The sequence below is a fragment of the Scomber scombrus genome, chromosome 14 (genome assembly GCF_963691925.1).
Source record: "Scomber scombrus chromosome 14, fScoSco1.1, whole genome shotgun sequence".
Classification (NCBI taxonomy): domain Eukaryota; kingdom Metazoa; phylum Chordata; class Actinopteri; order Scombriformes; family Scombridae; genus Scomber; species Scomber scombrus.
Genome location: NC_084983.1, coordinates 26487308 through 26503027, shown reverse-complemented (window position 1 = coordinate 26503027; position 15720 = coordinate 26487308). Strand labels below are relative to the sequence as shown.

Here is a 15720-nt window from a genome sequence, read left to right as displayed (position 1 = left end):
ATACATCCATGCAGTAACTCATAAATAGGGTGTTAATATACATCCATGCAGTAACTCATAAATAGGGTGTTAATATACATCCATGCAGTAACTCATAAATAGGGTGTTAATATTATACATCCATGCAGTAACTCATAAATAGGGTGTTATTATACATCCATGCAGTAACTCATAAATAGGGTGTTAATATACATCCATGCAGTAACTCATAAATAGGGTGTTAATATTATACATCCATGCAGTGACTCATAAATAGGGTGTTAATATTATACATCCATGCAGTAGCTCAGAGATAGTGTGTTATTATACATCCATGCAGTGACTCATAAATAGGGTGTTAATATTATACATCCATGCAGTAACTCAGAGATAGTGTGTTATTATACATCCATGCAGTAACTCATAAATAGGGTGTTAATATTATACATCCATGCAGTAACTCATAAATAGGGTGTTAATATTATACATCCATGCAGTGACTCATAAATAGGGTGTTAATATTATACATCCATGCAGTAACTCATAAATAGGGTGTTAATATTATACATCCATGCAGTAACTCATAAATAGGGTGTTAATATTATACATCCATGCAGTAGCTCAGAGATAGTGTGTTATTATACATCCATGCAGTGACTCATAAATAGGGTGTTAATATTATACATCCATGCAGTAACTCATAAATAGGGTGTTAATATTATACATCCATGCAGTGACTCATAAATAGGGTGTTAATATTATACATCCATGCAGTAACTCATAAATAGGGTGTTAATATTATACATCCATGCAGTAACTCAGAGATAGGGTGTTACTACTATACATCCATGCAGTAACTCATAAATAGGGTGTTAATATTATACATCCATGCAGTGACTCATAAATAGGGTGTTAATATTATACATCCATGCAGTAACTCATAAATAGGGTGTTAATATTATACATCCATGCAGTGACTCATAAATAGGGTGTTAATATTATACATCCATGCAGTGACTCAGAGATAGGGTGTTAACATTATACATCCATGCAGTAACTCAGAGATAGGGTGTTACTACTATACATCCATGCAGTAACTCATAAATAGGGTGTTAATATTATACATCCATGCAGTGACTCATAAATAGGGTGTTAATATTATACATCCATGCAGTGACTCATAAATAGGGTGTTATTATTATACATCCATGCAGTGAGTCCTCCAGCCCTGCAGAGGCGCAGCTGCTCCAACCCTCACCTCTCAGCTGCTACAATGCAAAAGCACGAAGAAGTGTTTAAAGCATCAGAAGAGCAGCATGATGGGATATGAGAGTCCTCCGGCGGCGCGTTGCCGCCATGTCACCTAGAGAGAAACATTTAGCGCTTCTTTCTCTCCTGGGCGTCGTGACTCTCGCTCTCTATTACAGCCCCACGTTGCTCTACGCCACTTTTATAATTGTTGCAGCGTGTTGCATTGTGTGCTACTACAACAGAGGAGAGCCGCTCTCAGCCAGACTAGGCCTCAATCCGCGGGCTCGCCTGAGTGTTCCATCCGCTCTCCGGCGCTGGTTGTGGGACTGGTGGGTGACTGACGTGTCGGTGAGCTCGCGGGGGAGAGCCAAGAGTTGCAGCAACAAAGCCGGGCTCCGGGACTCAGTGCATGGTCAATTCACGCAACAAAGACGTGCGGATAGTGGGATTTACAGGAGGGAAGCTTTGGCTACTGACTCGTTTCTTTTCAGCCCTCGGGATTTCCTCATGGGGAGCTACATCGGGAAAGCTGAGAGCCCCGCTGCCGACTTTGGGAGGCCGAGAGCGGGGAGGAATCCTCGGGAGCAGCTGCGGGAGAAGCTGGCCAGACCCAACCATGCTGTCTACACACCCAACAGGAGGCTCTCATTTGCTGGGTAATAATAAAAAGTTTATTATAAAGTAGAATTTTTAAAAATCAGCAATGTAAGGATATGAAATGTTGTGTATCTTTTGAGTGAAGGAAGTGATCTTAATTGGCTTGAAATAACCAATTAATGTGTGTTTTTTAGTGTTATAGGGGAACAAATAGGGTCTCATTTGATGGGTAGCCTAATACAAGTTTATAATACAGTAGAATTAAAAATCAGCAATGTAAGGATATGAAATGTTGTATCTTTATATAGTGGAGGAAGTGATCTTAATTGGCTTAATTGGCATGAAATAGCCAATTATTGTATGTTTTAATACGTGTTAGGGGAACAGGAGGCTCTCATTTGCTGGGTAATAATAAAAAGTTTATAATAAAGTAAAATTAACTTTGTTAAGCCTGAAACCATCAAATAACTGCCAGACAATTTATTGGACCTTTTTGACAAGTAATTTAAAAATTAACTAACCCTATAATGTCAAAAGCCACAGTTTCCACTCACTGTAGCAGCTCTATAAATGCATATAAATCACCAGTAATACCAGTAAGCTACTGAATAGTAAAGTATAATATACATTTCTTCAATATGGTGCTAATTATGTTGCTACTGAGGTGAAATATTTGCTTTTCATCTGGTTGTTTGAGCTTCACACTTTGCAGAGTTTGACACTAAACACAAGAAAAATACAATAAAATGACAGCAAATAAATTATATATTATAGTAATAATGTAAGAATAAAGACATTCAGTAAAAGTATCGTTTAAATGACATTAATTAAAAGCCATATTTTGTGAAAGCATTGATAGTCATCCCTATAATATTGTCAAAATAATCAATATTGAGGTATTTGGTTAAAAATATCTTGATATATTTTATTTATACCTATTTTAAGGCATGATTTCTAATATAAAGCACTATATTATTACAAATCATGCTTTTTATAAAGGCACCATCTCTTTAAAAAGGAAAAAAAAAAGGTTTCCATTGACCTCAGAGGAACTTTCCACTTTCAGCAGATGGATGTGAAAACAGCCGACAGTGTTTAGTGTCAAACTCTGCACAGTGTGAAGCTCAAATAAGCAGCTGCAGGAACCAGATGAAACCTCAGTAGCAGCATGATTAACACTATATTGAAGAAATGTATATTGTACTTTACTATTGAGTATCTTACAGGAGATACTGGTGATTTATATGCATTAATATTCATTTTTAAAGCGGAAACTTGTCTTTTAGTTGAGCTTAAAGACTCTTTTATTGTTATATTTTAAACATATAACAACTTAAATAAACATGCAGTTATTCACTAATTATTATCAAGGAAACACAGTTAAAATTGGAAGTGTTGTATATTTTTAATCAGCTTCTTAACATCATTTTATAAGATATGTTGATGTACTAGTTTTAAGGAATTAGCCTTTTCATTAAATGTCTCAATGTTGTGATTATACACAGATTTAACACTTTAAAACTTTAAATTGTATTTTATTGTTTGGGTGTCCTAGAATCAGGAAAGCCAAGTGGATAGCTAATAGTACATTTACATGAAGATATTAAACTCCCTTTCTTTTGATTTATATGTTTAAATGTTTGTATAAGGGTCAATGACGTATAAGGATTTACAACAACTCAATGTTAGAATAATAAAAACAAGCATATCTAATGCAGTAGTTCAAACATTCAGAATGTTGTGTACCTGAAGATTCATATTATAAATTATAAATTAAGTGATTTTAGTGGGTTTTTCAAGATTAATTGGCACTGGCCTTAAAAAAAGTCATGTGGTGCGACCATGATTCATCTTGAAATAAATTAATTTACTTAACACGCTTCACATCTTTTTTTTTTTTTTACAAGTTTTCAGTAATATAAAGTGTTTGGAAACAAAGTATTTGCTTTTTTTTTTTTTTTTTTTAAATTTTTGTCTTTTATTTATATAAGATATTTCAAGATGAATCATGGTCGCACCACATGACTTTTTTTAAGGCCAGTGCCAATTAATCTTGATAAACCCACTAAAATCACTTAATTTCAATGTATAATATGGATCTTCAGGTACACAACATTCTGAATGTTTGAACTACTGCATTAGATATGCTTGTTTTTATTATTCTAAAATTGAGTTGTTGTAAATCCTTATACGTCATTGACCCATAAATCAGATTGATCCGTCTTTAATGAGTGTAGATTTGGAAGAGAGTTAAAACTTCAACATGCACCTGTTCATTTTATTATTATCTTTAAGGGATTTGTATTGTTTCTGTTTCTCAAATTGTCAGTAAAATCTCCAGAAAACAAGATTTAACATTTAATTAATTAACTGTGAAAGCAAACCACAAGCTCTCTGTATATTAAGACCGAATTTATCATTTTTAGTCTATTTTTATTCTATTTGTTTTGATGTTTTAATTTTCTTTTCTACTTTATGTTATGTTATTCTTTTATTATTATTCTATAAGTTGTATCTTATTAATTATATTCATGTTTCTTTTGTTTATTTCATCTTTTTTAAAGACCTAGTTTTTTTTAGTCTAGCTTTTATTAAACTTTATCTCTTTTAAATTTCAGTTTACTTTTGTCTTTTTAATCAATTTTAACCTAGTTTTTTTTAAACTCTCTTTAAAAAAATGTTTCTTTTGCTTATTTTTACTTATTTTATTTAAATTTAAAACATTTTAATCATCCATATTTACTCTTGTGTGCATTGGCCTCAGTTTTTTTTAATCTTTTAATTAGTTTTTATCACCATTTTTATTCATTTTTCTTACGTTGTCACTTCTTCTGTCTTATTATGAGCTCATCAATCAAATGTGAAGCACTTTAAAACTACATTAACCTTTTATTAAAGCTGCTATATAAAATAAAGTTTGGTAGGTTTTATACTTTCTGGATCATCCTGGATGTCAATTGTCTGCTAAGGATGATGAAATGTTATTTGGGTTTAAAGTAAATGATTATTAGGAGATATAAGTAGCATGTAATCTGCTCTTTGATGATATATTATTATATTTTTTTATCCTCACAGAGAGCCGGCGGGAGCTGCAGGGAGATTCACCATCACCCCTCAGCGTCATTACCCTCTGCAGCAGCCGGGCGTCTCCTCGGTGGGAGTCCTTCCTCCCGTCAAATGGGACGGCTTCAGGAAGAAAAGCATCCTCAGTCCGAGAAACTCTCCGGCTGCTCTCAGTCCTGTCACCGTGAAGATCGCCAGGCCGGACCACAACAGCCCCAGGTCTGATAACGCAGCGCTTCCATGACTTTAATTCATTAATGAATCTAGAAATAAAACTTTAATTACTGCTGTGAGGTGGAGCTTTTTAATGTGAAAACTGACCCGGTGATGTATTTTGTCTTTATTTAGTTGGGACCATCCGAGTTGCGCAGGCGTCCTCAAACCCCCCGCTGACCCCTGCTCCAGAGAAAGTGTCCTCAAGGTGTTGAAGGAAAGCCGCAAGAGAGACGTGGAGGACGACGACAGAAACTTAACGACTGAACAGAAAAGCAAAAGAAGGTACGGAGATGAAAAATGAACATAAGTCATATTTGGGCTGTGTTCGAAACCGCACACTTTCCTTCTGCTCGTACTAACTCTGACGTCGTTTGAAGTCGGTAGTGTGTTTCAACTGCGTAGTATGAGATTTAGAGTATGCGAGAAGTTCCCGGATGGTTTACTAGATTCACCAGAAATGCGGAGTATGCATCAAGAACTGACTACTCGTACTCAAATTACCCAAGATGCAACGTAACTTCTGAAAAAACCCCAAAATACAAACGTCACAGATCATCGCCTCGGTGGTTTCAAGTTAGCTACAGCGAGGGTATGTTCGCTTCCTGTTTTCAAAATAAAAGCCCCAATTCTATCGTTATGTTTTTCTTAATAATAAAAGGTAACGGGTGTTTTATTCTGTGAAAATGACCGGAAGTGCGTTACTCGCTACGGCTAACTCCGAATTCGCAGGAACAAAACTTTAAACAGGTGTTATTTGGACAAATTAGCGTCACATTGTGGATCTAAAGGGCTACTTTACTTTCCCGCCTAAAAAGGTTAGAAATGTGGATAAAATGGTATATTTACAGAGTTAGAGCTAAAATGAAAATCCGCTTCAGCCTGCTGATTGCAGCTCGGGTAGGAACGAAATGCATTGTGGGTTATCGTGTAGTTTACTACAGTGTAAAACGGTCTGCTTACTATCTGGTCGTTTAGTGTGTAGTGTGTAGGATGGAAGTATGTAGTATGTAGTATGCGGTTTCGAACCCAGCCCAATAGTCTCTTCTCACTTTGTGGAGCTTATTTTGCTCTAAATGGCTCCATAAAATAGCAGCAGGTATAAACAATGTAAATACAGTAACGGCCTTAATCTGTTATCTGATATGTTTAGTATATCATTATATTTTGACCAAATACCTCAAATATAAATATTGTGCATGTTTTAACACGTTTTAATTCTCCTAGGCGTAACGACAGCGGTGGAAGTGCTCACTCTGCTTTTGAGCCTCTTTTGCCCAACGGCACACCATCACAGCTGGTTCCCAAGTGAGTTTAATTAAAACATCTTTTATCTTTTTAAAAGTCTTCATGTTGTTACTGACTGTGTGTTTGATGCTTTAAAGTCCCACCAGGTGAAGTTAAGTGTTGTTTTCTTTCTTTCTTCTTCTAGGCCAGGAAACCTGAAGAGAGGGATGACGTCTGTGACGGAGGAGTCGATCATGAAGAGGTCTCGTACTTCCTCCATCAGCTCTGGAAGCGGAGTTCACGCTCCGAGAGGAACTCCAGGCAGCCGGAGGAATCCCATCAACAGCTCCTACAGCTCCACTGTCGGCCTCAGCCAGGTAACACTGCTCTTTCCTCCTTCTGTCCTTCTTGTCCCCTTTTCCCTCCTTCACTCCATCTTTCCCTCCTTCCTTTCCTCCATATTTCCTGCCTACCTTTCTTCCTTCTTTCCATCTTTCCTTCCTTCCTTCCCTCCATCTTTCCCTCCTTCCTTCCTCCCCTTCTTCCTTCTTTCCCTCTTTCCTGTCCTCTTTTCCTTCCTTCACTCCATCTTTCCTTCCTTCTGTCCCTCCTGTCTGTCTTCTTTTCCTTCCTTCACTCCATCTTTCCTTCCCTCCATCTTTACTTCCTTCTGTCCTTCCTTCCTGTCCTCTTTTCCTTCATTCACTCCATATTTCCTTCCTTCCTTCCTTCCTTCCACTTTACCTTCTGTCCCTCCATCTTTCCTTGCTTCCTCACCTCTTTCCTTCCATCCTTCCTTCCATCTTTTTAATGGTCCGGCCCTTGAATGAAGATGAGTTTAACATCTCTTTTAATCTGCATGTTTTTTTTCATCCACAGTGGAAGAAACCGTCAGCGCCGAGCTCTCCTCTGTCGAGCCCGATGTCTTCTCGCTCTCAGACACCAGAAGGAATCGCTAAAAGACCCAGGTACGTCTCTGCTGGCTCTTAACATTTAACATTTCTTTTAATACATCCCTTCAGAGTATAGCTCCCAAAATCTCTCCAGATAGATAAGAGCATTTCCTTCATTTTACGTGCTAAGCTACAGTCATTGTGTTTTGGGCTCTGGGAGCTTCCAAAACTTTGCTGACCTACACTTAAACATGTACCTGAACGCCTCATTGTGTAGAACACTCGCTGTTGATCTTCTAAACATGCTGCTAACGCTACGCTTTCTATCTCAACACAGGTTTAGAGTGTCCATTCTTGATTTAAAAGCTTGATAACGTCGCCCCAGCCCTGAAGCTGAGCCCAGTCAACCAACATCTGATTTAACATTACAGTTTTGTAACTTGTGATTTCATTTAACAGAGAGGATGACGGACTGTCTCCCAGCTCAGCGTCATCAGTGAAGTCAGACCAGATCGCCTCCGACAAGGAACCTGTAACTTGTAAGTCTCTTCTTTTTTTTTTTTTTTTTTTTTAATCTCCAGTGATCCGCTACATTTATCCAGTCTAGTGAACAAAGGATTTCTTCAGGCGTAGGAGTGCGGCTCCGTGCAGCACATTATACACGTCTGGATAATGGTGACAGAACATTTTAACTGATCATTAAAATTGCATGAGGTAATTTCTCCCAGGTGCAATTAGATGCTATTTTAATAGGACTAATCTCTCCTACATCCAGCATACATTTGTTCTAAATTACCAAACATGAAGCTGGGTTTTGTAGGACTTTTCTACTTTTAAAGGATAAAAGAAAACACTCTCACACTTCCCTTTATTCTACAGGGAAATGAGAACTTTCAAACACAAATGCTTCAAATTGAGGAAGTGTTTTTTATTTCTTATACATTGTCATGTTCACATGGAATAAAAGAGCTGGGAGCAAGATAACAGCGTGCAGGTGATTTATTATTATTATCCAGCTCCTGCAAAGAATCTATCGACGTGCACGTGTCTCCTCATGATTTGTATCTGTGTGAAGCTGTGGATGGTTTTCAGGTAGTTTTGTTCACGTATTACCTGCTGCTGCAACATGGCACCAAACACCTTGATTTTATGGACGCTTATTTGTCTTTTGTCCATTGCAATGCAGCTAAACTGACTCCAGTCCCCAAGATCCCAGTCACTACCTCAAAAGAATCTACTGGTAGTGGTGGGAAGAGGAAACGGAAGATCCAGCTGCTCCCGAGCCATCCGGACAACCACATCTCTCTGGTAAAGAAGCGCCACAGACTCAAGCATTAGTTGTTTATTTAACCCTTTACATACTGTTCATATTCTGACTCATAATTAGTCTCTACACCAATTCACATTAATAAATTCCCCATCAGTTATTAATAAATGTAGAATTAATCCTTCTGTTTGATTAATCTCATGGAAAAAAAGACATTCACAATCACTATTTTATGCTCCAGGAGAACATTTGAACATGTTTGAATGCTGATTTGGGTCAAATTTGTGCATTTGCATGTATAAAAATGTGTATCTACTGCACAAAAATAAAAATAAAAGATGCATTTTATTTCCGTTTTTGTACACTGTGGATCACATTAGGAAAAGTCTGACTAAAAGAAATGTATACAGGGTGTTTTTACAGCTCTCAAATGTAGAAAACAGGTCAAATTTAACCCTGAACAGTGTTTAAGGGTTAAAGTATGTGTTATAGGGGTCAGAGGTTTTTCCCAAATTTGCTCACCGTGCTCATTTTGATCTGCAGCCTCCACCTCCAGAGCTTGGCTACACCATCACTGCAAAAGATCTTGATGAAGAGAAAAGAGCCGCCATCAGCAAGATCCAGAAGGTCCTGGAGACACCTGGTGAGTAGAAGCAGCAACAAGAAATAAACTCAGCTGGATTGATTGTAATCCTTTTTGTTCTTAAGGCTGTTTTCTGTTAATTTCTCTCTCTTTAGCTCCAGAGCCAGAGAAGTCCGTCTCTCTCACAACCTCCACTTCTACCCAGCCCGAGTTATCAACCACATCTGCCCCCAAAACCACCTTCACCAGCACCACCACCCTGAGTAGCCTTCTGGCAGCTCCTCTGCCCACAGCCTCCAGCGCTGCCATCCCAGTCATCAACCTGGATCCAAGCCCGGTCAGCAGCAGTGTCAGCACAGCTCCTGCAGCCTCCAACCCGCTGCTGGAGGCTCTGAAAATGAAGAGCAGCACCGCCGCGAGCTCCACACCTGCTGCCAGCACCACGACAGGTAGGAAGATGTAAAAAATATAAGCAAGTCGAATGAGGGAGAAAGTTGGAGGACATCTCAAAGGATGCTGATGATTATGCAGACAAAAATTTAAAGGCTCTTTTCAACACAGACTTTTGGTTTTTGGAGTTTCTGCCATCACATATTTACCTGATTTTAATTCAACAGTCAAAGAAAAAGCTCAAAAGTCATCTCAAGGCACTTTTCCCTTAGAGCAGGTTTAGACTATACTCTTCAATATAATTTAAACAGACCCAACATTACTACATGAGCAGCATCTGGCGACAGCGGCGAGGAAAAACTCCTCTTTTTACTCTTTTAACGGGAAGAAATATCAGGCAGAATTGGGCTCTAAGTGGGCGAACTGCCTCAACCGATTGGGGTTGAGAGGAGAGAGGCATAAACTACAGAGGTGTAGTCTTGTTTTTAAATGTCATACATTAGCAGGTTAGAACGGACAAAAGAATAAAAGCAAAATAACAGAAGTCACAATATTTTTAATCAGCCTTTTCTTTAGTTTTGTTACCATTTACATCCTTTTAATCCATCCAAAACCCATTTTATAAATCTTACATCGTTCCAGTCATCGCATGTTTAAATCACCTGTTTGTGTGTTTTGATTCTGACTTCTTCTTTGGCTTGTTGTGTTCGTAGTGTCTGCAGTAACCACACCGGTGCAGCCGAGCAGTTTAAGCCTGCAGACAACGGCGACAGTGAACCCCTTAGGGCTCCCTCCTCCCTACCAGCCCCAGTCCCAGTCCTCCTCTACTGGTGGGGAGCAGCCCTCTGCCTTTACTCAGGTGCTGGCCCAGGTCACCAAACCTCCCAGCAGCACCCCGTCTGCAGCAGGCCTGTTCGGTCTGATGAGCCAGACCAGCACCCCGACTGCTTTCACAGCGTCTAACCCCGTCACTGCGTCTGCTGCCGCTCCAATCAGCAGCTCACACACACCCATCAGCACCAGTAACCCCAGTACCACCAACCCTCTGCTGGCTTCAGGGTTTAAGCCCATCTTCTCCGTCACCACCTCCACCTCCTCCTCCTCAGCCGCGCCGCCCTCAGATAGCAAACCCGCTGTCCAAAATTTCAAGCCCATCTTTGCGAGCACCACAGCGGGTGGAGGCTTCGGGCAGCCTCTCACAACCACCAACCCGTCATCTACAGTTTCCTCCAGTAGTACGCCCTCAATGTTTGGCTTAACAAGCAGCGCCACAGTTGCACCGTCAGCTTTCCCCGGCTTGGCCAACACCATGACCGGAACATCCTCCACCAGCTCCATCACCACCACCACGCAGCCCGAAGCTGTTAAAACCCTTTTCGGAAACTGGCCAGCGCCGTCGACAACGAGTACGAGCTCTGCGCCGGCCACAGGGGGCACATTTCAATTTGGAGCTGCCGCCGCCACCACTGCACCTGGAGCCGCCCCCCCCACCGCCGCTGCTACCACCACCTCCAGCAACTCCAATTTTAAGTTCGGTGCAGCACAGCCGGACCCTCAAGCAGCCAACCAGAAAGCATTCGCGTTTGGCCAGACGGCAGCCAGCCAGAACACGACCACTGCTTCATTTGGAGGCTTCGGCATGGCCACCGCAGCCCCAACCACCGCCGCCCCCTCCACCCAGTCAACCTTCGCCCCATCCACACAATCCACCTTCGCCCCCTCCACACAATCCACCTTCGCCCCCTCCACACAATCCACCTTCGCCCCCACCACCCAATCAACCTTCGCCCCCACCACCCAGTCCACCTTCGGCTTTGGAAAGCCGTCATTTGAAGCGCCGGCAACACAGTCCACCTTCAGCTCCGCAGCAGCTCAGTCGAAACCGTTCTCCTTTGGAGGCAGTGCAGCGACAGCCACACCTGCCTCTAACCCCGCCCCGGCCCCCGGCCCTTTCAATTTCGGAGCACCTGCTGCCACCACAGCATCCAGTTTCGGAGCACCTGCTGCCACCACAGCATCCAGTTTCGGAGCACCTGCTGCCACCACGGCATCCAGTTTCGGAGCACCTGCGGCCACCACGGCATCCAGTTTTGGAGCACCTGCTGCCACCACGGCTTCCAGCTTTGGGACCCCCGCTAAACCATCATTTGGAGCCACCTCCACTGGTTTTAGCTTCGGCGGCACCACTGCTCCGTCGGCCGTTCCCACAGCTGCTCCTGCCGCTCCTCCGAGCTTCGGTGCAGCGGCTCAGACTCAGAGCGCCGCTTCAGCCACTTTCACGTTTGGCGGCGCCGCTCCTCCTCAGCAGGCTCCTCCCCCCGGACCTGCTCAGCCAGCACCCGGCGGATTTAACTTTGGTGCTGCTGGTATGCCGCGTCCCCAGTTTGGAACACCGGTCGCAAATAATCCTGCACCACAAATGGGAGGATTCAACTTTGGGGCTGCTGCTACTGACAAACCAGCTTTTGGTGAGGAACAAAGATATATTTTTTTGTTATTTATTTATATTTTTAAACCCAGCTAAAGGCTAAAAAACCCTAAATCCTCTGCATTCACACATGAAGTGACTGATTGCATGCACCTGGAACATCACATTGATTTTTAGTGTTAACTTATGTGTTCTTCTGCAGGGACGTCCACCCCATCCTTCGGCCAGAGTACCCCTGGTCCGATTCCCTTTGGAAGTCCTGGAACACCAGTCCAAGGCTTCAACGCTGTTCCTTCTTTCGGTAGGTCATTAATGCTTTTTTTTCTGTAGCATTGCATGATTTAAAAGCTCTTGATGATGGTGTAGGAGTTGTGCTGGTTTTCATTGCTCCTGCAGCGTCATTTTTAAGGCTGATATCTACAAGTACTGACAGGATTGTAGCAGTGAAACATGAACTCCATGAACTACAGAGATTCAGTTAGAAGCTATAAAAGTACAGCACAGTACAGTTGAAGAGCTTTCAATTTGAGTCAAACCATTGCATTTGTCCTTTTTTTTGGGTCATGGTGCAGAGAGCAACGAAACACAACAGCGTACAAATGTAACAAACCTAGTTCTGTCTTTTAAAAGTCCCAAACTTCAATTGAAATAATGAGACCAGTCTATAGAAAGTAGAGCAGAGTAGTACAGTGCAGTGGTTGCCCTGTTTCTCCAACCTTTTGCACACTTTCAGCTCTGATATTGAATACAAGGGAAGTCACTCCCAGCAGTCTGGCACTGCTTACTGTTGCCATTGTCCAGTGTAATTTCCTTTTTGGCCGACAAACCATCAGATGCCATGCAGTAGAGATTCTCTGCAAAAACCTGCAGTCCAAATTTGTGTCCACTTGCCCTGTTTTTTTTAATAGTGTGTCTCACCTAAATAAAATACATGGATGTTTCAGGCCAATCAGCTGGTGTGCAGGTCGAGTTAAAGCGGTCAACCAGAAAGAAATTAAAATGTTAAAAGTAGAGAGAAAGACGTTTTAATCTCAGTCTTTAGACACATTTTAAACATGTCCTGTGTGCAGTGTCATTAAAAAGTGTTATTAAATTACAGTTACTGATGAAAATGATGATTACAAAGGAAGTTACATCTGAAGTCAGATTTTTAAGACTTTGCTCAGTAGGGCTTCATCAATTATCTTTATTTTATATTCCAAAATCTACATGAACTAATGAAAACATTTTCAAATGAGAGATAAATGTTGCTTTATAAGAAATGATCTCCCTTATAAATCATGTCAGTATCCATCAAAAACAGCTGGATTTAGATTTTGGTGCTTAATGGGAACATTTACCTTAACAGCTGATCTTAGATCTTAGGAAGGAAGGAAGGAAGGGAGGAAAGGAGAGATGGAAGGAATGAAAGAAAGGAGAGATGGAAGGAAGAAAGGAAAGGAGAGGTGGAAGGAAAGAAAGAGAAAGGAAGGGGAGGAAAAGAAAGAAAGAAGGAAGGAAGGAACATTTACCCTAACAGCTGAACTTAGATATTAGGAAGGAAGGAAGGAATGAAAGGATAGATGGACCGAAGGAAGGAAGGAAAGAAAGAAAGGAGGGAAGGAAGGAAGGAAGGAAAGAAGGAAAGAAAGGACAGGTGGAAGGAATGAAGGAAGGAAGGAAGGAAGGAACATTTACCCTAATAGCTGAACTTAGATATTAGGAAGGAAGGGAGGGGGGAGGAAGGAAGGAAGGACAGATGGAGGGAACATTTACCCTAACAGCTGAAAACATTGGTTAGAAATTTAGAAAAGTAATCAAATGTAATAAGTTACATTACTCTGATTAAGTCATTGACATAGTTACATTACTTATTACATTTTAAATAGAGTAACTAGTAATCTGTAATCTATTACATTCCTAAAGTAACCTTCCCAACCCTGCCGTTGTTTCATTTTCAGGGTCTCCTGCGACTCCTTCTTTCTCCATCGGTGCCGGATCGAAGCCATCTGGAGCGCGGCAGAGGCTGCAGGCGCGAAGGCAACACAACAGGAAGAAGTAACCTGCTACTCGCGTCCCACCAGCCTTTCAGAGGACGTCAGCGTTTGCTGCTGTGGCTAATCTGGGTAACATTGCTCTGTTCTAAGCCCGACATCCCCAAAAAACCAGGCTGCCTGCCATGCCCTCTGCTTCCTTCCCTCCTCCATTGGATTGTGCTAGCCCCGAAACGTTGTGTTTTGCAGAGGAGTTGGAAAAGAGAGAGAGAGAGCACCAGCTTTGCTGAGTTCATGCTGCCTGGACGACTGTGTGACCCAGCGAGGGGAATGTAGCGATGTGGAGACAGGGTCCGTAACAACGTGCTTATACTTGAAGAGAGAAAAGACGATTGAGTAGTTTTTGATTCTGAACAACAACAACAACATAAAAAAAAAAAAAAGCATATCCAAAGTTCCCTTTTCCTTTTACAGTACGTGGACACTCCCATTGGTTCGTCTTAAGGAGAAAGTTGAGTCAGGCAGAGACACGGAGCCTCGGCTCAAACATTTATTTTTTTACATGAAGTGCTCACTGGTTTGTATGTTACAGAAGATTTTGAGTACACTCTCTTTAACGAATCTATTCAAAAAAAAAAAAAAGAGCGAAATGTTGTTGCGGAACGACGAGGACGCACGCTCGAGGTACACGACGCTGCAGTGTAAATGTAAAGTTATGAGACGTTTGCATTTTAAATTATTTTTTTAAATTGGCTCTCTGACCCTGTAAATGAAATGATGTGTTTCTGCACTTAAAGGGGCAACTTAGAAAAAAAACATGTCTTTGATTGTTACTGTAGTTAGTGCAGACCCTTTGTGTTCTTGTTTCATACTCTGTGATTTGCAAGCATTCCCAAAGTCCTCTTGTATGGACGGCCTTTTTTTTTTTTTTTTTTTTTAATAGTGATTGCCAACACTGATGTTACTTAGCAGGTCAGTTTATGATTAGGATGATTTGCTCTTTGACTTGTTCTGACAAACCAAAGCCAATTCTTTCAATGTCATGCCTGTGAAAAAAAGAATCTGTGACCTTTTTAATTTCATCTTTTTTCTTCTTCTTTTTTTTTTTTTTTTAAATCCTGAGATGTTTGTTTTTGTGCCAGACTACCTCTCTTTACTCCCAGGCACTGAATCCTTGTTAATTCACTGAGTAATATCAGATCTTTATATTAATAGGATTGATAATAAGTCAGGCTTCTGTTCATTAGATTTTACTTTCAACTACTGTTAATGCAGATGTATCTTAATAAATAAATAGTAAGTTTTAAACATATACATATATACAGCAACATATTTTCCATTTTCCCACCTCTGAAAAATGTCACTGTTTAGAGTAGATAATTACCACATTTACTTATAAAATATAGAAAGTCTTTATTTGCTCGGTAATGACAGAAAATCTCACTTATGATGCAGGGATAGTTTTTTGTAGTCGTGGAGTTTTGTCAAACAAGCGCAAAAAAACATGGCAGCAAATCTATTGATGTCAGCAGTCAAAGGTCGTTTTATTGAAAGGTTTTTTTTTCTGTTCTCTTCCTGTGAAAAGTGAGCAGTATACGATGCCGTTTTCTTTTCTGTTTTTGTTTTTTTTCCAATAGCGAATTTTGAATTAATAAAAACTGAATTTGGACTTGGATTTTTCCAATGAGAACACACAAACGCTTCAAGATTATTCTCTTATTATGTAGTATGTTACTCATAAGGCTGGGTGTTTGTACTTAATACTTTTAAGGTATCGACTGAAATAAATCATCATACCCAAGTAGTATCGAAACGTCTCCCATCAAACGATACCTACTATTGATCCTTTTTGCACC

General features: G+C 40.7%; 1 protein-coding gene across 1 annotated transcript; it reads left to right on the top strand.

The window, feature by feature from the left end:
• Nucleotides 1–1305: 1305 nt before the first annotated feature.
• Nucleotides 1306–14073, top strand: pom121 (POM121 transmembrane nucleoporin). The gene is made up of 13 exons (XM_062433779.1): nt 1306–1886; nt 4903–5109; nt 5239–5388; nt 6331–6411; nt 6536–6707; nt 7210–7298; nt 7683–7762; nt 8410–8531; nt 9034–9133; nt 9229–9522; nt 10177–11931; nt 12094–12192; nt 13832–14073. The coding sequence occupies exons 1-13, from the start codon at nt 1306–1308 to the stop codon at nt 13930–13932; spliced, it is 3831 nt and encodes a 1276-aa protein (XP_062289763.1). The 3' UTR covers nt 13933–14073.
• Nucleotides 14074–15720: the final 1647 nt, after the last annotated feature.

What these genes read in the sequence shown, in the direction of transcription:
- pom121 (XM_062433779.1), top strand. Translation starts at nt 1,306, where the DNA reads ATGAGAGTCCTCCGGCGGCGCGTTGCCGCCATGTCACCTAGAGAGAAA. An exon ending in CGACAAGGAACCTGTAACTT is followed by an intron (nt 7,763 to 8,409) that starts GTAAGTCTCTTC and finishes ATTGCAATGCAG; the next exon opens with CTAAACTGACTCCAGTCCCC. An exon ending in GAAGGTCCTGGAGACACCTG is followed by an intron (nt 9,134 to 9,228) that starts GTGAGTAGAAGC and finishes CTCTCTCTTTAG; the next exon opens with CTCCAGAGCCAGAGAAGTCC.